Below are 24,299 nucleotides of genomic sequence, written 5' to 3' on the forward strand. Positions count from 1 at the left end.
TTAACTTTTTATGCTTAAAGCTTTACCTGATTGAATTATGTTTAAATTTTTAGCTGTTGCCACATTCTTTTTTTGCCTTTTGGATACCATGAAAATTAAACTTAATTAAACTAATGAAGAATTAAACTTACATATTGACCCGGAAGCATGCAAACGTCTTTTTGTTGGGTGCTGTTGCCATGGTGCATCATAATTTTGGAGCTCCATTGATCGAGGCTTTTCATAGTTGGGGTGCATGTGCTTAACTCAGAGTCAGTCTACTCAGAGTTGATTGAACCAACTAAATTCAGCTGTTCTGAAACCCAAAACACAGAGTTTCCCATCTCAGGGTAAGTCAACTCAGAGTTCAAGTTTAAACTCAGAATTGGTTGAACCTCCTTTGTAAAACAGGCTTGATATGATTTGTGTCGGTTCTTTAGAGTGGCAGTTCTCAAAAACCAGCACCCATATTTTAAAACGCTTGTTCAGAAAAAGGTTGGATATTTCAAGTAGTTCTCTCTGTTTGTTGTTCTGGCCAATTGACAAAACTTGTGCGGTTCAGTATTGCTACAGGAAAGGCTGGAATCTCTTGGATTTTCCCTTTACAGATTCCAGTTTTACAGTTTTGGTTGACACTTGCCCACAGACAGACACGGCTTTACACTGGATGACATTAAAATGACTGTTTATTGTCTTTAAGTAGTCTTTTACATAGTCAAACACATCAAACATTTATAAAAATCAACATTAAAAAAAGACATGAAAAATAAGTTCTAAACAGCTTTAAGCTGCTTTACAATATATTTTATTGACCCATGAAAAATGTTTCACTGTCAAAACCAGTACAATATTTTCCCATCATGCAGCTATGAGTCCATTTCTGGGAAAGTTGTAACCCACTGCCCACCCCTTTAACGAACAAATGAAAAACAACCATTTTTGGGTACCAAACCAGAGCTGTCAATAGAAAAAGCCCAGCACCGCAACTTTAGTATATATATACATTTTCTTTTATACCATTTAATTCCTACTACTGCTCAAAGGGAATGTGCTTTAATCATTGTTTTGTTAAATACAAATGTTTTGAATTTTTTTTTTTACAAACACAAGACATAACATTCATTTCATACACATAAGCATTATTGCTCGGAATGTGGGTTTTGTCTTTGTATTAAAGTGACTAAAAAGAGGAGTGAAATATACTGTAAAAATGCAATCTTTTCTACAAACGCCTTCCCAAAACATAGTTCACCTGATGCCAACAGTGATTTATGAATTGTCTTTTACAGTGCTGTACATTTCAGAATACTAAAAACCATTATCATCTATCAAAAAAAAATATCTTCATTCTTTTGAGAAGACTAATAGGGTGTTCTCGTATGTCTGCTTGTTACTAAAATACCTTTGAGCTGATTGCATAGAATCTGCAAACCGTAGTATTTACATAGCACACACACTGAATGTATACATACAGTAAAAAACTGGAGAAAAAAAAAAGAACTCATGTATAGTGCACTACATAAATGAGAAGTAAGCTCAAGGGCATTAAAACCAAGCGGCAACCTCGGAAGTGACTTAAACTGCAATTCTCCACATGACATGCTCCAGAAGGGAGCAGAATCTCATTTAGCCCCATGTTAAAATGCCCAACTTTACAGCAGAAAAACAAATGTTTACAGCCTGGTACAAATTGTGGTTTTGGTCTATACGGCTAATTTTGCCCTTCATAACAACTGTGAGGGGGGGGGATTTTTTTTTATAACTCATTCATTTACATTATATAACGCTTTAAAGTCCTGCATAATTAAGGGCGTGGCCACTTTGAGTGACAGGTGTATATTACCATTTATCTGCTGTCTGTTAGTCATCGCGTCACCTCAGCTCCACCCACGTCCCGTCTCTTTGCCCATTTTCTATTATCTGGGAGTGACGCACGATGACACGCTGACAAGATGGCAACGGCCAGCTCGTCCCTATACTTTGCGCTTCAAAACGGCTCTTCAGAATCCTATGGGTGACGTCACAGACACAACGTCCATATTATTTTACAGTCTATGATTAAAACCAGTTTTTCAAGCATTAATTTGCATATTCTCCATGGCCTAACATGTTGACAACATGCTACTCTAATGATTTGCATGTATGAGCTGAAAATTGCTTTTCAACCCTTTATATGGATTTCTAAACTGTACACATACTCTATGAGTGTTGCATTGTTAGTTGATGCTTTGTGTTGTCACAACCTTTCTCTCCTGGACAACAACTTTATGTGACGATGGATTTTGGTTCATCTGGACAGATGATCCACCGAATCCAACGTTACCAATAAAGGACTCTGTGGCGGATGCCATGCCCTTTTGAAGACCTCCCTGGACCATACCTGATCCCCCTTTATTTTCCACATAAAGGACATTTTGAGATCCACCATGAGTGGAAACACCTTTTTGGAAGGACCCGTGAATCACCTGGCCCCCTTGTCCTTCCATGAACATCAGGCCCTGAGATCCAGAAACCCCTCTCGGAAGTGTCCCCTGAAGGACTTGACCGCTTCTCACTCCTCCATCCACCAAGTACACTTGTGATCCAGACAGTCCAGAGTTGAGAGCCTGAGCAGATCCACCCCTGTCCACAAGCACCATTCTCTCACCACGATTCAGGGTATTCGCCGCCATGTTGGTGCCCTGGACTACAACCCCCTCAGCTACTGGGCCGCTGTTCAGCACATACATGTTCTGTCCGACTCCCATGGTGGGCCTTTCAGCGAGCAGTACCGTGCTGGGCTGCGGCTCGACCATGTAGTACATTTGCGGTGGTTGCATCAGGTACGTTGGAGCTGGCTGGACACTCGTGATCATTGTGGGCCGGTTGTCTGTGACAAGTACGTTCTCCACACGTGAAGATGATGTCGCAGCCATGTTGGAAGTCATATTCATTGTGTCTGTAGATATAGCTCTGTTTGTGGCTATATTCCCTGCATTAATAACATTGGTGGATGAAGACACCACCTCGGTGCGGTCCACGATGGGTTTGGGAGGGGGAGGGAGGGGAGCATGGACCTCAGTCTTTTTACCTCCACATATTTCTGCGAGTGTGTTGAACTTTGGCCCAAGGTCATTCAGAAACTCTAGGTCATTGTTATCTTCGAGCATGCTGCAGCAGCCGATAGAGCCAACAGGGGAGCCCTTCCCCTCATAACCATACACCATCGGTTCATTCTTAGCAAATCCATCCTCCATTCCTCTGCTTTTCTGTAACACACATAGAACAATACATATATGTGATCCACATAGAGATAGATAGACAGACAGACATACATTTAGATAGACAGTCAGACAGAAAGAGAGACAGATAGCAGTCCCGGCGCCATGGGTGCCCTGGACGAGCCTGTCTCCCTTCACTAACTCCACGTCACGTCCCACCAACCACCAGTCCTTGCTTGTTTGCGCAATATATATATTTTATTATCAATAGGCTACTGTTATCAAAAAGTATCTTTTTGTATTTAACTCCTGAATAAAAATGTGTTTGGTCTGATTTATTTATTTTTCTTAACAGATTTAATTGGTTTGTCGATAGTGAGTGCAAATTTTTTTTGCTGTGAGGTGCTATGGTTCTGCTGTGATCTTTGTTTGGAACTATTTTCACAGCTAAAATAGAACAAAAACAGTCAATATTGCATCTAAAATGTAAGTGACTTAATATTAATTACTTGTTTATTGAAATTAAGCATCGCTTCAGTTCAGGCAGGCCACGTCAGTCAAGCTCGCATCAGCTGATAGTCAGCTGTTCCTGACGTGTACCAATCCAGTTTCGACACACAAATCCAACATCACCTGTATTTAATCTGCCTTTGTTTCTTTCCGTACAGGTCTCTACTACCCCTTTTCCACCCGCATGAATCGGGTGCTAGTTCAGAGCTAGTGCCAGTTCGGAGTTGGTTCAACTGACGAGCCTTCTAAGAACCGGTTTGCCTTTCCACATTCTAGAGAGCCACCGTAGAGCCAGGTATTATGTCACTGTATACGTCTCATCTATCTCAGCGACGCTAGCGGGAAACACAAACACACCAGGCTTGTTCGAGACACAGACCGATGCTGCACAGACCGATCAGCGTATAATATCAAAGCAAGAGTGCAAGAGTGATTCAAAAGCATAAGGAGTCGTATGCTCTCGCTGTACTTTGATGTCATACGGCGATCGGTCTGCACAGCGCCGATGTATCTCGAACAAGCCTTCCATCAACAATCAAGAACGTTTCATTACTATTGATGCACATGGCTTTGCGATCCTAGATCGACATCAAAACACAGTGAATCCAACGTATTCGTGCAGCTCAGCGAAATTTGTATAGATGGAGATTACAATCGAGCAGCTATTAGCTCGATTAGCTGCTATTTCAAAAATGCCGGTCATTCAAAAATGGTGTTCGTCTTGTTGGTCACGGTAGCCCTGCCCCCAGTCCCTGACGCAAGCGGCTCTTACTTCTAGACCAGCAATGTTTTGATAGTACTTAAGAACCACTTTTCTTGGTTCAGAGTTGGTGCTTTTTGCTTGTCTACAACTAATGTAATTGTGAATTGTAATCATGTATGCATAACCCCAGAGAGGTTGACTTGCTGTTCTCCCCGCTCTGTCCAGGCATGGCTGCATGGACAGGCGTGGGGAGTTTTTGCAGAGAACAGAACCATACCTGAACTATAGAATTATAGAAATCAATGTCACATTTTTAATCGTGATGGTATTCAGCACTCTTGGTCGTGTGATGTTGCTTAACTGTATCATATGTCAAAAATAAAAACTCCACATTTTGAATTTTTACCGCAGTATGTTTTTCTCAGTCGCTTTGGTACATTTCTCAGATCAGAATTGAAATTGTCAAAACAACATGTTCAATCTTCACATCATTGCAGTTTCTCTTTTCTTTGAACATGTTGCAAATGCTTTGATACATCCATGCAAATTATTATGTACGATTCTCTGCTGTTTCCTACATTATCAATTGCTTATGTTGTGTTGATCAAAATGTATTATAATGGGTCTCTGTTGAATGGTCTCACCCGCCACAACATTTAGGCATTAGTGCATAGCATTAGTCTTTACATGCAAAATGGTTGAAAAAGTTGTCCTTATATGTTAAGCATATTTCTATACATTTCCATTAGACTTTTTTTCTAAAGATATTCGTTGTGATGTGATTGAGAATTTGTGGCCCAACAGAACGTCAGGAGGTGTAGGAAGACTGCACTGTAATTCCTACAGCACTACACAGTTTTCCCTAAGGAGATTGTCCTATGTTGACATTTCTACTTTTTGTTTTTCTTTGTCTTTGTGCTATGCAGTGCTGTCTTTTCCTGTCTGTATGATCTGTCAACAAATTACAGTACAAACAGTAACAGCGTAAATGTGAATCTTGTCCAGTCTCTTGCAATCAAACTCCCACATACACTAAGGTGTAACCTTCAATTTACAATAATTGTCATCAAAACTTTAGCCATAGTTTACATCAGAACATCCCTCCAGAGTACACTGTTATATTGACAACATGACTAAGCAATTTGACTGTCTTGTCCGTACACAATGACACAAGGACTTTTAATTCTGATGGCACTGACATGTTCATTGACAAGAGACTGGCTTTTGCAGGTAAACCATGGTGTTTTGCTATTTGTACACATTGTTTTGAGAAACGCACTTACTGTTTTGCAAATGTCGAGGATGATTCGAGAAATGTACCAAAGCGACTGAGAAAAACTGTATTATTCACTACTGATCGCCACTTAGACTAAATTAATGCAGAATCAATACCGCGTTTTGGTGATTCCCTAGTCATTTTTAATTAATGCCGTTTTAATCAGGCTTGGCTACTTGTCCGGTCGGGCAAGTCAAATTTTCTTTCACTTGCCCCTTTAAAAATCCGCTTTCCAGAAATTTCAGAAATCCAGAATTTGTGACTGGCGCCAGATCTGGGATGGATGGATGGATGGATGGATGGATGGATGGATGGATGGATGGATGGATGGATGGATGGATGGATGGATGGATGGATGGATGGATGGATGGATGGATGGATGGATGGATGGATGGATGGATGGATGGATGGATGGATGGATGGATGGATGGATAGATAGATAGATAGATAGATAGATAGATAGATAGATAGATAGATAGATAGATAGATAGATAGATAGATAGATAGATAGATAGATAGATAGATAGATAGATAGATAGATAGATAGATAGATAGATAGATGATAGATAGATAGAAAGATATGCACATATACACATTATCCTGTAGGTAAATTTTACCTGTGAATAGTATTCACCCAGGAACATTTCAGACACAGCCATTCCGTCAAAATCTCCAGCCATTTCTCTACTCATATGGTTTTCACTTCTCCTCATTGAGTCCATGTAGGCCATTTCCATTTCATTGTAGCCACGGGCACCCATCATGGAATTGGATTCAAAGAAGCCTGCTGCTCCTCCTCCTCCTCCTCCAAAAACACCACCATTAACACGCATACCAGCCACATCTTTGGATCCAATACCAATCATCCCATCAGTAATATCGTTTGGTACTGGAACATCCTGTCAGAGACAAAATGGTTTTATTTATTTAGCTTTATGACAAAAATAACATCTCAATCAGATTTTTGTTCCTGATATCATATCATACCCTGTCCTCTCCCTGGCCCTCAGTATGGTATGAGATGAGATGCTCTTTAGTGTCATAGGGCATGTCTGTGAAAGCTCCAGGCATCGCAGCGGCTCCACACTGACAGAGCAGCAACAAGAGTGGGATGACTGTAACAGAGGAGAAATACAGTGTTTATTTCCGCACAATAATAACAATCAATCATAATCTGTTCTGTGAACTTAGTTACTTACGCAATAATGCAAGCAATCCAAGGAAGAGCAGGCCGATTCCAGCAGGTCCAAATGTTGACCCCTTCTTAAGAGTTCCTCCTACAGTTCGGTCACAAGCCCCTTGGCTCGTACAGGTACACACTTCCACCACTATTTTCTGAGGTTCTGGACATCCCAACCCCTGCTGGTCCTTAACATCCACCGTCAGCTCATGTTCTCCCGGCCACATCTTTTCTTGGGTCCGGAAGATGGCAGTGGTATCTGATGAGAAGAAGTACAGAAGATCTCAAACACAGAGTCACTAGTGACATGATATTTTTAGTACTTCATATTTTTGACTTCCTATCTTAGATAGATAGATATACAGATATATAGATAAATGGATCAATGTGTATACCATTTAAATGCTCGATTGACCATTTCCCCTTAGTTCCTTCTGGGACAACATTGAAGGTGAATGGAGCTCCATTGGGTGGTGCATCCTCATCCACTGCAGTGACTAAGACTGCGTCCTTATCAGTACAAAGTGTCTGGACTTTGCTTGACAAAGTGGGGCAGTGGTCATTAAAATCCTCTACCTGGATGGCAATGGTGCCCGTTGCCGTCTTGGAAGGCAAGTCTATAAGAGAAAAGTAAATCCATATTTAAAAAAAAAACTATTATATTTTATATTTGTATTTTATATAAACATTACAATACTATGATGTATAATTAAAAAAAACACAAAAAAGATAAATAAGTTCCAAGAAAGCAAAATAAAAGAAACCCTTCAGGCTACTTTCACTTAACTTAGTTAAAAAAGAAAGAAAGAAGATATAAATTGTAATTGAATGGCATACATTAAATATTGAATATTGTTAATTGGTATTTTACAATATAACTTGCAGATGTTTACATTGCTTATTCAAACACCACTGACTCAGTAACTATTGTTGATTTAATGTGAATATGCCGCCCTCTTCAGGACATGTTATGTATCTGCAATGCCATTATATTAAACAATATGGCACCCTGGAAGTGTGATTTGTCAGTAAGCTATTGAAGTAGACTATCATATATTTTGGTAGTGAGCGACATATCTGGCAAAAGCACTTCAAAAACACTTTTTTGTATAAATATTTGAAAATTAGAACAGCTGGCAAATCCACATCCTTATAAAACCACAAAGATTGAAAAGTTGTCCCTTTTCCCAATAACTTGCCTTGAGTTATGCTGTAAACCGTGGCATAGTAGGTGCCGTTAACTAGAAACTTGGATTCGCGGTCAGGAGCCTTGTTCATTCGAACGGCCCCAGTTGTCTCATCGATGGTCAGCCAGTTATCTGGGTCAGATGCTTTAATATACCTATAGGAAAAGGGAACATAGTTCAGGCTCATTTATCATTGATTTAAGTAACGTTTTCTTTTTTCTAACTGTTTTGATGTAAACATACTTTACGTTGGTAGCTTCCTTTCCGGTGTCAGTATCAATAGCCGGGTACCTTGTGATGATTTCATTTCTATCAAAAGTCTTGCCCTCTGAGATGGGAACGGCTTTTGTTAGGGGGATAAACTTGGGTCCTTCCGGTTGGTTTTTCACCTTTACATTCACGTTGTAGAGCTGACCACCTGATGATGACCATGAACTGCTACTTGAACCTCCGCTGCCACTACCACCGCCACCTCCACCGCCTCCACCACCACCTCCACCTCCACCACCTCCACCACCGCCTCCTCCTCCTCCTCCTCCTGCACCACTGCCCCCGAGGTTGACACTCGCTCCTGATCCTCCTCCACTTATAGAGGGGTGAAACGGAGCTTTGTTGACTGAACCAATGCCAAGCTTCAGGTCTTTGACGTTCTCATAATCAACAGCCTGCAGGGGAAATGGACATGAGATACTTTCTTCAGGCAAATGGCTCAGAGTATAATCTGATATATATCACAAATATCTACAAAAATTTAATTCAGTATCAATTCATATGTATATAGCATACAAAAAAGATTGGGTGGCCTTTTTTAGCACTTTTTTTAAACTTTTCTTGGGGTAAATTCAGCATTTGAAAAAATCTAGTGTTTTATCATGTCTAAATATTTATTCAAATGAAAAACCTAAAAATAAATAAGCAGTTATGACCTGCAATACTCTTTTGAGCAACTAGACTAGTAGATACAGTTTATTAGTATATTTATTTAAGAGCACTAGTGGGTAAACCATGGCATTACAAAAGAAAATTATTATGATTCTAATTTGCCTCTTTGCATTAGAATTTAAAACCTGTTTCTCTATTTAAATACTACACTAATTGTAATATAAATAATACAAATATTAGAAAATACATATTTGAAGTGGTCATTAATGGACCATAATTATTGCACAAATAGTATTTAGTACAAAAAGATCTCCTCAAAATATTGAATAAATATTATTTAACTAAAAGTTAATAGTTGGTCACATTTGACAACCAAGCAGTATGAGTGTGACCAATAAGTGAGGAACACCTGGGGGGTTAAATACAAGAAAAACATTAATGTTAACATTAATGTTGCCTCTCCATCAATCTTCAGAATAAAATGATACTGTAAATGTCATCGACATAATAATTAATGCACACTATGCAGTAATGTTTACCAAAAATTGCTGCAAATACCTGTATAGTGAAGCTGTTGTATATCCTGTTAAGTAATTAAAATGTATTGACAGCGCTGTTTTGTTTGGCTCCATGAACTGTGGAGGCGACATCGGCAAGATCAAAGTATGTCGCAACTCTGTTTTTCAACAGCTCTGGCTTTAACTGAGGCGATACAGCGATCTATTATGCCAAGATCTTAAGAGCGCCAAAACGGTATATTTTGTTTGAATTTTGGATTAAAACGTACAAAATTTGAAAGCTGAGACTTTGTTTTGACTTTGTTCCTACACCTAGGATGGCTTGAGGGTGAGTAAATCATGAGGTAATTTTCATTTTTGTGAACTATCCCTTAAAGCAGCAAATCGGCATATTAGAAAGATTTCTGAAGGATCATGTGACACTGAAGACTGGAGTAATGTTACTGAAAATTCAGCTTTGCCACCACTGGAATAAATTACATTTGAAAATATATTAAAGTAGAAAACAGTTATTTTAAATTGCAATAATATTTCACAATATTACAGCTTTTAATGTATTTTTAAATGCAGCGCTGATGAGCATTAGAGACTGAGAGACTCTCAAAAACATTAAAGAATCTTACCGACCCAAAACGTTTTAGTGTTAGTGTATGTCAAAATTTTGGATCTGTGTATTAGGTGTTGCTGTGTAAATGCAGCCTGATGTCTTTTATGTCAATATTATTAAAAATACTGAAAAGAAAAAGAGAACTGGCCTTACTTTATGTCTTTACTGGATAATTACTTAAAATTGACTTGTTTACTTCATTGAAAAATCAGGGTTCTTGCAGGTTTCAGAAAGTCAAATTTAAGACCTTTTTAAGACATTTTAAGACCATAAAGATTGAAATTTATGACCTATACGACGCATTACCAAAATTATTTAAATCAAAGAAATAATAAAAAAAGCAATGACCTTAGTAACCCTCCACAGCCAACAACGTGCCAAATGCCCAAAACCTTAGGCCCAAAATGAAAATAGGCTAAAACAAACTTGCCCTCAAATAGAATAGAATACAAAACAGCATATTAATAGCCTAATAGAGATTGAACAGGGGAGGCTCTAGGGAGATAGGATAAACTAGGGATGCACGATTTGGGGAAGATATCTAATTGCGATTATTCTGGTTAAAATGCAATGTTTTTTTTTTTTTTTTTTTTTACAAATGAAAAGTGTATGCATATAACATTTTATATATGAATGTTTATATATTAACGAGACTAATAATAATGATTATATTCAATAAATACAAATATATAACAAAATTTAAAATATTACTATTACAATAACATTTTAATTATTAAAAAATTTAAAATAGAGTATTTAAGAATAAATATAACAATATAATAATAATACTAATAAAATAACATTTATATTTTACAGAAAACTTATTTTACAAAAAAAACCTGCTGGGTTACCTGTTAATATGCAGACAGCCTATGACTAAAAATCATTAGAAAGGTCTAAAGATTTATTGTAAAAAATAAAATAAATAAAATAAAAATAAAATAAAAAGTCTATGTATTTAATATGAAATATGAGCCTCCACTGTGGGGGAAAAACTGTACATTGGAGAAAAACATATGGGTTGTCATATAAATTTATTTAGAGATAAGTTATTTTTCATATTTGTTACCCAAACTTTCATTCATACTGGAAGCCAGAGGGCGCCCTCGAGCAGAAACTCCACATTTCCCTCAGAGAAGTAATAGCCCTAAGGTGAAGCTAGCGATGTAGGATAAACTGAAGATAGAAACGCTTTGACTGATGAAACGAAGACAATAAACACGACTGCATGAAGCTATGGTGTATTTGAGTTCTTCAAGCCTTCACTATTGTCATAATAATAAGGTATGCAGTGCTGATTGAGTGCAGACTTTATCACTGTTTAGAATAATATAAAACAATGCATGTCTGCCTCATTCTGTCCAGAAAAATACAACGTTATTTAAAGGAACTGTATGTAAGAAATGTATTTCAATTAATCATAAAATGGCCCTGATATGTCACTAGACATTAAGAAATCATGTTAATTTCAAATACTTATATCACTGACAACAGTTGTCCGGCCAAGATATTGTCATTTTAAAAGTGAAGTTGCAGCCCTCAACTGATGTTGATGTTGACATGTAGTGTTTTGGCCTGAAGCGCCACCCTCCACCTGTCTACCAATCACGAAGTCAGTAGTGTTTCTGCATTCGGGTTGCCAGCTCTGCTCTAGTTACCACAGCTGCAGCTACAAACTTTTTGGATAAACAATGTCTAACTTTACGAAACCTAAACAACCTTGTTATGAATCAGAAAAACGTTGTGACAGTGTCCGAAATAAAACAAGGATTTGTATAAGAGATGCCTTTGAAAGATGGAGACGGCTGAAAACGGAGAATAATCTGAAGACTGATGCCAACGTTGCTAATTTTCTCCTGGACAGGTAAGGTTCATCTATGTTTGGCTAATTTGTACTTAATGTAAATGGACATTTTCAAATATTCATGACAGTCGAACAAAGTTATGCATGTTCGTGCAAAGTAACGTTAGGTTAGCGCAGATGGAGGAGGTGGGTCATTGAATTGAAAAGGTATAAAGGAATTGTTTGGTAAATAAAAACGGCGAGTCGTCATTGCTAACATTAGTAATGCATTATCAGAGCCCGTTTCTCTGTCATTATGCTGGGACGCTGAGGAAAACAACATTAGCACGCTTATTATTGCAATGTGAAAACGTATTTGAGACAGTAGCCTAACGTTACCTCGGTAAAAATGATTCCTCATTCGTTCTTCGCATATATAGTGGACAAAACATGCTGCAAGTTGACCTGTATGACCATTGCTAATGTTATTTAGCTTAGCTGTAATTTTACTATAGTATTTTTTCATGTGGGAATGTACTGTCACATACGAGCGTTCATATTTACGATTAGTTTTGGCTAATCGCCATTAGTAAATTTTTGCGAATCATAATTACTTCACAAAACATCGCTCTTGAAGCATAAACATAATTAACAGAAAGAAAAAAAACCTTGTCACTTGCCATTGAAAGCTCCTAGCAGCCTACGTTCCTGCTGGATCCTGCAGCCTAGCTGGCAACCTCTAGTCAGGGGAGGGGGAGAGGGGAGACCCGCTCAACAGTAATTTGAAAGTGATTGCAGTACCAGTTTTGGCCACAGTCCTACATACAGCTCCTTTAATGTAGACGTATTTTGCGGGCAGGTAATTGCATTTATCACGGGATTTGTAGTTTTATCACCGAGTACGTGTACCAACACCCCCAGAAAGATCACAACACACCGAACGAACGCACTGAGGGCGGCGCAGCAAAGACTTTAGAGCGTCGCTTTGAGCTCCGCTTTCGCGATTCGATACTTTTTTGCTACAGTGTAACGTTAATAACTTTCTGCAGCCAGCATTTCTGGAAATGAACGAGGATAACACTTTTTTTAAGACCTAACTAAATTAAATTTAAGACCTCGGGTGCAAATCTGGCCGTTTTTAAGACGTTTTAAGGCCTTAAATTTAAAAAAAAAATTTTTAAGACATTTTAAGACTTTTTAAGACCCCGCGGGAACCCTGAAAAATTGTTTGTTTCAATTTGATAATATTCAATTTGTGAATAGCAAATTCGTTTTTTCATGTGATGTCAAAATTAGCATTGAGAATTTGACCAACATTGGTAGGAATACTGACATTTTAGGTATCATGACAAACCTACAAGAAAAAGGAACATAAATACTGGGGGAAAAGAAAAGGAAAAACATTGCACACCTTGTCAAGCATCAGAACTGCCTCATTGGTCTTTGGGTCCATTTTAATGCTGAAGTATCCAGCCTCATTGCCTGATGCAATAAAGCAATTGGTCGCCCAGTTGTCCGTGTCCTCAAGATCCAGGTCCGTTGCTTTGAATCTCATCACCTCCACATTCTCTGTATTTTCCTCAATACTAGCCTCAGACTATGGCAAATGAAAATAACGTAAGTTGCAAAAATTGCAGGGGACCATGTATTCACTACAACAACATACTAAAACCATTTGGATGTAAACAAAGTGTAGATATATTCTTACTGGGCCTTCCAATATAGGCACATTATCATTGACATCATTGATCTTGATGGTGACTGTCCCTGTGGCGGCCCTGCCGCCTGAGGCGCCATTCAGGTCAGATGCTCTGACAAGCAGGACATACTGATCATTAGTCTGAAGAAAGAGACAGTGTGGAAATAAACAGGTGGAATCATTTATATACCTCTGAAAGTGCTAAACCAGTCAATGTGTCTTTGTTCCTGTATTCATTTAAAAATGTAAACAATAACAGTCCACGTAGGGTGGAACATCTGGCACTGACACAAAGAAGCTCATAACTGCTGTGAATGAAGAAGTGCCAGTGCAAAAACATGGAGTATGTAGCATGTTGGATATCATACACATTTGATACAGTGATCGTGGCCACTCACCTCTCTATCCAGGTTAGGATTGATAACACGGACTGTCCCGTCATTGTCAACTCTGAACATATTCTCCCCACCTGGTTGCTGATCAACAATCTCATATTTGATTTGAGAGTTTGGGTTTCCTGGCTCATCAGCATCAAAGCAATTGATCTTCATCACTTGTGTTTCTGTGTCCATGATAAATAAAAGTACATATATTTTAGTCTAAAACAAGTTCTTGTTAAAACAATGTGCTCTTTGTATTCATTTTGGTCTGCATACATTCATTTAATTTTAATTTTTTTAAACAGTTTTTTTCTGTATAAGCATCATGTAGTCAAAACCATCAAGTAAAAAATAACAAAATATAAAAAGACATCAAATTAATTATATATATATGATAACTAACTATAATAAAAATGTGTGTGTACTGTGTCTAATTATTATGTACATATATGTCTATATTTATTGCTAATATAGCAATATTTGTATATAAATGTATGTACATGGAAAAATGTATTAAATATCTATGTATGTGTGTACAAATATACATAACAAGTATACACTGTACACAAACATATAATGTAAACACAAACTTGTATTTTGGATGTGATTAATCGTTTCACAGCCCTATATATATATATATATATATATATATATATATATATATATATATATATATAGTTTAACAAATATCATTAATTAATATTCATAAATATCATTACTTTTTTGGGGAGTTGCACCACATGACATTTTACAACCTGAACTAAACTTATATAAACAAGCAGTGAAGCCATTTTTAGGGACTTAATACAATAATTTAATGAAAAACATGCTCATCATAAAAGAGGTGTATGCAAATACTTCATGACCCCCTTTGATCAGAAATAAACCAGATTATCGATGTCACAGTTTAGATTTAAATATAGCCTATTTATTATTAAATCTGATTTTGAAACATTGTGTTGCTTTCAGCTTCATGACAGTCAATCACTGTTCTTGGATAACATTCAAATAAAAAATAAAAAAATTGAAATAAAGACAAAATTCTGTGACTTCTCTTATACTTGCCTTAAGTTTACCTGCAAATAGCAATAAAGACGCAAGGGTGCTTTTTGCCCAAAAGTGTTGGATATGCAGCATTTATGATTTATAAACGTTTTTTAAAAAGTGGCTTCTTAATTGACCTATCGGTAAGCCCCTCCCCTCGAACGCAGATGAGCCAATAGCAGTTGAGTATCAGTTGCGCTGGGACCGGAACTCGGACATCTTTAGGTTTCAGCGCCATAGAGATGCATTGGAAAATCCGAAGCTCTCATCGGTTTGATGGTGTTTATGCTACAAAAATGCTAAAATGTCATGCCTGAGGTACTGTAACACTGATTCCAGGTATCCTGAGAGGATTTTCTGTTTGTCATACTCTTGTTAAGTTACGATTAAAGTCCCTGCTAACATACAAACTGTAATAACTAACTGTTCTCATGTAACACTGTAGGTCAAAAACACGAAGGTCTATATTTCAGTGCCTCTCCATATTAAACTGGTTATATGTAAATTAATTTAATTTTAGATATGTTTAAGGTCTACATTATCTGTCCTACTAAGGAGGACTCCTATTTTGATGGGTATTATAGTCTATGGGTAACGTAGTGAAAGGAAGAGCTCGCACGCAGTTTATCGGAGTTGTTTTGCAGATCATACAAAGTTTACCAGTTATAAACTGCACCCTCGAAAAGGCATACGGTCTGTGTATATGTTTGTTACTGTTAGTTGTATGCAGTACCGCCGCTGGCCGTTTTGATGCCCTATGCGCGATTACTTTATGATGCCCGCGGTCGCGGCGTTTGCGAATTATGGGGGGGGGGGTGTTTTTGTGTAATTTTCTGTGTATATTAATGGTAGTGCAACGGAGAGAGCAACGGTTAGAGATAGTTTGTGAATGAGACGTTAGTGCGCACTTCTTATGCTTTGTTTGTTCAGCTCTTACGATGATTTTTTGGAGTGAAAAAGGACAAAATAAACTTGATAAACCATCAGTAAAGTCTGGCCATCATTCGGACGGGATATACGCTACATTCTGTGTCCAAAAACATCTTGGGATAAGGTTTTCACACTGACAGCTGTTATTGTAAGATATAGCACCTCCGTTTGTTTGTCCGAGTTAGCAACAGTAACTAAGGGGGACGGGGCTTACCAATAGGTCAATTGTCTCCTCGAGCTCCAGCGGAGATAATGTTTGAGGACCCTTTTAGGGAAAGGGCTTATGCAAAGTACAACATTTAAGGATCATAACCCGCCAAATTGGCTAGTGTGTTGAAACGCGTTACCCGCCACCGTGGATTTTCACCCGCATTTGGCAGTTTGGCGGGTTTTAATTTCAAATCCTGATCATAATCACTATCAGATTACATTTCTTTCATAATCACATTTCTTTAAGCTATAACAACTGCAGGTCACATACCTACTGCACTGAGTTCGTCTACAGCTCCTTGAGTCATCGGACCAAAAACAGGCGAATTATCATTCTGATCCTTCACTTTTATTCTTAGCCCAATGTCATTCTCTGCAATTGTGCCATCTGTGAACGTAGCAACCCCTGTAAGCTATGAAGGAGGTGAAGATATTAATTGCAAGATCACAAACCTTTATCAATAAGCGTAGGTATTAAAGCCAACTTCATCAACATCATCAATCACTTTTGCCATTTCACTTACATTGTATTGTGCAATGGTCTCTCTGTCGAGAGTCCCCGTTATTCTTACATAACCAGTTTCAGGATTCACCACAAATAAATTGAACGGCTCCATGCTTGCACCGACGCCCTTTAGTGAGTACCTCAAATTTTTCATTTGGGGGTCTTCCCTGTCTGAGCGGATCTAAATCAATTGGAAATACATACATTTTTAGAAACAAAAATCAACCAAGCCCACCGTTCCCCCCACACACTAAAATTAAGCATTGCAAATATCAATTGCTTAAGATATTGTTGCAATGTATATCCCACATGTGATGTGGCGACATCATTGTTGTAATCATGGCTTTATTTCATAATGGTCATTTCTTATACCGTATTGTTCAGAATATAAGACGACCCTGATTAAAAGACAACCCCCCTTTTTCAAGATGTACATTTTGTCTAAAATGTGTAAAATGCTTTTATTTGAAAATTATAGTGATACTGCATATTTAAGTATGGTCAATACTGGTAAAATGTACCAATGATCACATTTAAAATAAACACTTTTTGGCATACCATAAAAATAACCTGTAGCCCATCTGAATTATAACAATTAGGCTATCCATCTCATAGTGAAAACCATGTAGCCTACTAAATTTACAATAGCAGTAAAAATGAAATCTTATAAGTTTTGAAATCTGGGTACTGTCTAAAATTACACACAGGGGAAGTTTGGTCTCGTCACTCTTAAGACAGTAAGCTTTTCTTTAACTGTTTGTGTTTTTAAGTTTCTTTGCAATCTTCTAACATTACACTCCGACACTGTATTTCTTGCCACACTCGTTTTATGAGTATTTGGCGCCACCTACTGTTGTGGGTGTATTATTGACAAGTAAAAATGTAGACGTTGAATATAAGATAAACCAGTTTTCTTTCAGATGTATTTCTAAAGAAAAATATTGTCTTAAATTCGGAACAATACGGTATTTGTGAAGCAATTTATGTAGTAGTAAACCTGTGTAGTTGGTTTTATGTAGTTACTAGTAATAACAGTCAATTATGCATTGTTACATGCAACTAACCCTAAACCAAACCTTAACCCTAACCCTAATTATATAGGAAGTACATGTAGTTTATTACTTAGTACTTAATTGTATCATTGTTACAGTGCAATTATATATTGAAGTACTGAGTAATATGTATTAACTACATGTATAGGGTTATGGTAGGATTAGGGTTTGGTTGAAGGTTAGTTGAATGTAATTATGCAAAATGTACTGTTATTACTATGGTAAGTACATGTAACATATGTAACAAGGACACTGTCAAATAAAGTGTAACCGTTTTATTATTGCTTATAACATTTATTAACTTTCTAATAAAAATTATATTCGGAACAATACAGTATTTGAGATGCAGTTTATTATAATTTGGACATAATGTTAGTTCATGAAAATAAAACTGTTCATTGTGAGTTCGTGTTAGCTTTAACTTAAAATTTTAATAATGTAGTAAATGTTTGAATTAACATTAACTAAGAATCATAAATACTTTAGAAGTATTTTTCATTGTTAGTTTATGTTAACTAATGTAGTTAACTAATGTCAACAAATGGAACATTATTGTAAAGTTTTATTTTTTTTCTTGTACATTGATCATACAGTAATAATTATGCAAGCAATATATGAATTTGTTTGACGCAGAGAAAGGCTCACTCACTTTAGCAATGAACTCTCTCTTGGTGTAATCGATATTCTCCTCTAGGATTTGCGGAGGGACGATCCATTCTCTCTTCTGCCTGTGGAGGGCCACAGAGTTTTGGAATCTGGCTTCAGCCTCAAACACATGCTGCGGGAAAACAGAAATAACTATTTATGAAAACTGATTTATTCTGACAACTTTTTTTCAGTTTTCTCGCACACAACAAGAAAGGAGACTTATATTTTGTTATATTTGTTACCCTTCCTGGTAAGAACGTTCTCATTAGAAAGATAAGTAAATGATTCATTACAAATGAGTCATTATAAATGATCGAAACTCAGTGGTTGCAACTTGCATGCATGCATTATTTGACACTAAAGTCATCCTGTCTGTGCAAGCACAATCAAAAAGAAGATAATTAATATGAAATTCAAATTAAATGGGTTAACGGTAATATGATGATATAAACCTCAAAAGATTTATAACTGCAGAAGAAGCACTGCAAAGAAGCCATTACTTCAATCCACTTCAGTAGACTTTTAATTAGGAAAGATAAGATGAAGAAATACTTGGCAAAAGCAAAATGCATTCCAATTAACTCAAGATCACCTTAATCAGACCACACACATCTAAGATAAAGCATGAGCACACACAGTGGTTGAAATGGGAAAAAAAAGCCTTGTTCCACTTTATATTAAGTGTCTTTAATTAATTTGATACAACACACCTATTGTGTACATGTTTTTACATTGTACTTCTATTAAAAAATACCGCTATTTAATTTATGTAATTACATCTATAATTACACTGTTGACCCTGCCCTAACCTTACCCTCAATAGCAGCAAAAGTGTAATATGTACACTTTGTACCCAACTATTTTTTATCCAATGTTTGACCAAAAACCCATCACAATCCTATCGCTATTACTCTCACAAATATAAGATGTAATGTCTGGTTAACTTTCATTTCTGCCACTACTGTGCATTTCTGCATTGTACTGTACAAAGATTTAATACTACAACAAGTGTTCCCTGCTCCGTGTGTTTAGTGATACATGGAAACACCACATTTTGTGCAGTAATTATACAAGGATTAAGTAGTTAAACATAGAACAAATCGTCATATGAATGAGTAAAACCTTTATATTTGTTACATATTAATACAATAAACAGTATGCATTTGGGTTTTTGTGATTAACCCAAGAGAGAGACGTTTTACACCACTTTCTCTCACTTTCTCACTCTCTCTCTCTAAGAAATGCATCAAAATGTGATCTTTTTCATATACAGGGGAGAGCGGGGCACAACCTAATGCGGGGATAGTTGTAACAAACATGGTTTAAAACTTTCCACACATGCCAAGATGACGAAACTTGTATTGTAGTGTATTTACTAGTTGCCACATCAATATTATTTAGAGAAAAAAAATGCACCAAAATTAAAAAATCTTTGGAAGATATCCCTGACCATTTATTTAACCATAGCAAAAGTAATTTTCTTACTTAAGTTTATTTTTCATGATGTAACACTGTTACAATGTGCCCCTATTAGAACTATGATATTATATTCTATACTTTTATGAATTCTATTGCGAAACCATGAGAAAAATAATGACTAAGAGTCAATGTTCAGAAGTTATTAATTATTATTATGTTTTTAACTATGATGTATAGCTGTGTTGTCAAACTCATAAATTAGTATATTTGTAATGATCAAAAAATGCCATTATTTTATTTGAAAAAGTTGATAATTGTATTTTATTGACAAAAAAAAATTGTCTTTTTAAAAATGATATCAGATAACATTTTAAGCTGTCATTTGTTCATGTTACCATGTGCCCCTCACATGTTACAATGTACCCCACCTATGGGGCATGTTGTCACATTTCACTTCCATTCTTTCGGGGGAAATCAAGAAAAATATACACTGTATTAATGAAAGAAAACCACATGTTTGAAGTAGACATGTTGGGAATTAATGTGAGAAAAAATAAATATTCTGAACCCCAAGTGAATTAACAAACTGAGACAGTCAAAAAGCGTTAGGTTGTGGGTTGTGCCCCGCTGTTCAGTGCATTGAACTCATCTTCATAAGAATTTCAGTAGCCTAAATGTTATTGAGAAATTACAAACAATGAGGTGCCAGAGGGAGGGAATTTCAACACGCCTGAAATTTAAAGGATAAACTATACAATACTTGCAGATCCAGCTTGACTGCTGTAGACAGAGCTTGTTCTGAAATGCCCATTACAAAAGTACATCACTGTACATAGTGGAGGTTTCTGTCATTAAAGTTTCCAGCAAAATACTAGTTACCATTAAGACTACTAATGTAAACCATAATGAGTTTAACCAGAAAAAATTTAGAAAAACTACTCTTATTTTATTAAAAATGTATTTAATACTGATTGGCCACTTACAATGGTGGCTAATTTCATATCGTAGGCACTGTAAAAATCAAGACATTTAATAAACTTAAATTGTTGCCTTAGTGTATTCAAAGTGACAATCTGTGATGTCTGAGAAGTTCACTGTACTTTATTTACTGCTTTCTGATTGATGGAAATAGCTGTTATGATGAAATGTAACTGTTTACCATGCCATTTCTTTTATTTATTTATGACATTTAGTTGCCATGGTAAATTTCTTTAAAGGGGGTGGGCAATTTAGTCGATTCCCCTCCGGCATTTTAAGAGTTAAAGAGAGACACGAGCTCAATAAGTGACTTTTTCATATTAACGTTATTAACTACCAAACAAACCTACTAAACAAACCCCGTTTCAGTAGCCTATTATGAGAGATGCGTACGATTGTTTTGGTTCACAAAACGACAACGTTACATACAAAATGGAGAAAGACTAAAATTTAGCTGACGTTAGCCCTTGTTAGCCTGCTTATCTGTTGATAGATATTTAGAAACATGACAAACTTACCGATAATCCAAAGCAAAGCAGAAAAGCGACAACAGGCGATATACGCCGGGCCATGGCAGGAGAAGCACACACGATATTTCCTGATCACCTGAGATCCACTGCTGACTTATGGAAAAGTTTTAATATATCCCGCTGAGGCAGATGTGCGTCCCGAAGCTGTTTGATGCACGATATGCGAATGAGATCGATCCGCAGCGCTTTTCTCCCACACCCTCACCTTGCGGGTTAAAAGGAGGACCTAACGGATGGGTGTGTGTGCGTTTGTGTGTGTGTGTGTGTGTGTGTGTGTGTGTTAGAGAGAGAGAGAGAGAGAGAGAGAGAGAGAGAGAGAGAGAGAGAGAGAGAGAGAGAGAGAGAGAGAGAGAGAGAGAGAGAGAGAGAATGAGAATGAATATATAATTTTCACAATTACATTAGGCTACATGTATCATAAAGGGTGGCATGGGTGTTCTCTTTCAGATAAGTATTAACATATCCACACCACCCATCCTTAACCTCCATGCGGCGTCCTGTATGAGTAACATCACATGGAAAGTTAACTATGGTTTTATTATGGTAAAATTGTAATTATGGTTTTTGGTGGATTGATTACCATTTTCACAAAGTTTTACAACAAATAGCCTACCATGGTTAAACTGGTTAAACTATGGTTAATGTGACAAAACCATGGTTAATTTCGAGCAAAATAAATTAATATATATTATATCAGTAAAATAATGTCTTCAATTAAATAATATTTAAATTGTGAATCTTAAATTAATGCATTTTAATATATGTTGGAATGCCGTATAGGCCTTTAAAAAGTGTTATGACAGTGTTATGATGAAATCTGTTCAGAAAGTGAATCTAATGCTTATTTCTACAAATTGTTATATATATATATATATATATACATATATATATAATTTTTCTTGCTCATTTACAGTCATTTTAAATGTGATGGTGTATTATCTCGCGTGAATGTTTTGATACCAGCAGTTTTATGCTGTTTAATTGAAATAATACATCCTAAAAAACTTTGGAGATCACAAATTTGTTTAATCACAAATACTGTATAACCATCATTTCACATAAGGATGTCGTTCCTATGAAAAGCTATTGAGTTGTCCCATGGATTAACTTTAAAGATCAGAAGTGATGCTCTTTGAGGTGTTCTTCATTATTAATCACACCTACTGATCTCTCAGAAGCTCACACCTTAGCATGTGCTTGTTAAAAGTTGGTCATACGTAAAATGTCTGAACCGAAACGTGTCTGAGGGTTTGCCCGACTAAGCAACTAATCAGCGAATAGTTTTCTATTGTATTGCATGTGATTGTACACAGAATTATTTCCGAAAATTGATCATGTTTTCTTTGTGAACTTATTTGGTTGTGATACTGAAGATATCCTGCTTCTGTAGAAAAGAGAGGGCATTTTGGGAAGTGGTGAAGTCACAGCATGTCTGCTTGCTTTAAGGAGGTGCAGGAACAGAGTGGGAAAAGAAAGAAGTGATTGGGCGAGACAACTAGTTTATTCTTTCTTTCTGTCTCTCACTTACTCACTCCCAGTTACTCTAATTTAATTGTTTGCTTTTCTGACTTTGTCTGAGTTCGAAAAATACAATGACCAGATTAAGTCTCAACATAATACTTTAGAATTAAGTTGAAATTTTAAAAGGGGGTCTCTCACTGTAAACCCTAATGCCCAAAATGATTAATTGGTTAGGTAAAACTTAAATTAATCAAATTAGTTCAATCACTTTAACTTTTATGAGTATTTAGAAGTTTATTTTTCTTTTGAGTTCACCAAACGGACACATTTTAAGTAATCTGAATTGTTTCATTGTTTCGAGTTTTATGAACTTGTTTCTTTTAAAGAAACTTGGAAAAATTTAACTGAAACTGGGCTGGGATTTCTATTTCTACCCGAAAAGACTCAAGAGGCGAGAATAACATTTGAATAAGATTAATTTACTGTTTGTATACAATGAGTATCGAATAGATGAAATGATAAAGTTCTTTGGCGTAGGCCCCGTCCATAGTCTGAATCCGGAGGGTAGCGGATGCTTGTATTTCCTGCCTGAAGATGAAGGCACGGGGCAGAGCCTACCCCCTGATTTATGGACAGGGACCAACCTGGTGGTGGTGGGGAGGATGGCGGGCAATGCTGGCGACATTATCTGCGAACGTAATGGGTGGGAACAGAACTTATATACTACAGACGATGAACAATGATTGGCTAGATAGATAATGAATGAATGATGTGGCATTTGAGTCTTCCAGGTAGAACTACGCTAAAGCTCCCATTTTCCAGCATACTTTGCCATGACACTCGAAAGGGAGAGTAAATGCCAAAATTATGCTTTAATGATTTTTTCGTGCTAGAATAATGTAAGTTGGAGATTTAGTCGTGTTTACTGTTTTGCTATGCTAATTTAGAAGAGTTTCCGTTATGTTGGGTTTTGTCGGGGGTTACCATCATGGTGACAACTGGAGCATAAGCTTGGTTTGAGAACAGATATATGTTAAAATTTTTTAAAATTGCTGTATTCATTCAGCAATTGCTATACTATGCTATCAAAGCATTATGTTACCAAATATCAGGTTAACATTTACTGAATCAGCTAGTTAAAGGAGTAGTTCACTTTAAAATGAAAATTACCCCATGATTTACTCACCCTGCAAGCCTAGGTGTATATGAATTTCTTCTTTCTGATGAACACAATTGAAGTTATATTAATACATATCCTGATGCTTCCAAGCTTTATAATGGCAGTGAAGGGATCCATTGAGTTTGATGCTCAAAAAAGCACATCCATCCACAATAAATGTATTCCACGTGGCTCCATGCAGGGGAGTTAAAGGGTTAGTTCACCCAAAAATGAAAATTCTGTCATTAATTACTCACTCTCATGTCGTTCGACACCCGTAAGACCTCCGTTCATATTCGGAACACAAATGAAGATATTTTTGTTGAAAGCTGATGGCTGAGAAAGGCTTCAGATAGGCCTCCATTGGCATTCAGTACATTAATACTCCCAAGACCCAGAAAAGGCACTTAAAACGTCGTTACAAAGTCCATCTCACCACAGTGACTCTACAATAATTTT

General features: G+C 36.7%; 1 protein-coding gene across 1 annotated transcript; it reads right to left on the reverse strand.

Annotated features, from left to right (window-relative positions):
* Positions 1-653: 653 nt before the first annotated feature.
* dsg2.1 (desmoglein 2, tandem duplicate 1) lies at positions 654-21,394 on the reverse strand. Its single transcript, XM_079831546.1, has 14 exons — positions 21,209-21,394; positions 18,295-18,423; positions 16,613-16,774; positions 16,360-16,501; positions 13,923-14,086; positions 13,534-13,665; positions 13,237-13,422; positions 8,279-8,700; positions 8,048-8,190; positions 7,244-7,465; positions 6,868-7,107; positions 6,656-6,783; positions 6,286-6,567; positions 654-3,227 (listed from the first exon to the last, which is right to left on the reverse strand). The coding sequence occupies exons 1-14, from the start codon at positions 21,260-21,262 to the stop codon at positions 2,196-2,198; spliced, it is 3,438 nt and encodes a 1,145-aa protein (XP_079687672.1). The 5' UTR covers positions 21,263-21,394; the 3' UTR covers positions 654-2,195.
* Positions 21,395-24,299: the final 2,905 nt, after the last annotated feature.

The sequence above is a fragment of the Gobio gobio genome (assembly GCF_949357685.1).
Source record: "Gobio gobio genome assembly, chromosome: 12".
In the NCBI taxonomy this organism is placed as follows: Eukaryota; Metazoa; Chordata; class Actinopteri; order Cypriniformes; family Gobionidae; genus Gobio; species Gobio gobio.

Coding starts and splice junctions, on each gene's coding strand:
- dsg2.1 (XM_079831546.1), bottom strand. CDS start 21,262: ATGGCCCGGCGTATATCGCCTGTTGTCGCTTTTCTGCTTTGCTTTGGA. Junction 13,423..13,533: donor TGCCTATATTGGAAGGCCCA/GTAAGAATATAT, acceptor CATTTGCCATAG/TCTGAGGCTAGTATTGAGGA. Junction 7,466..8,047: donor GGTTTACAGCATAACTCAAG/GCAAGTTATTGG, acceptor TTTCTCTTATAG/ACTTGCCTTCCAAGACGGCA.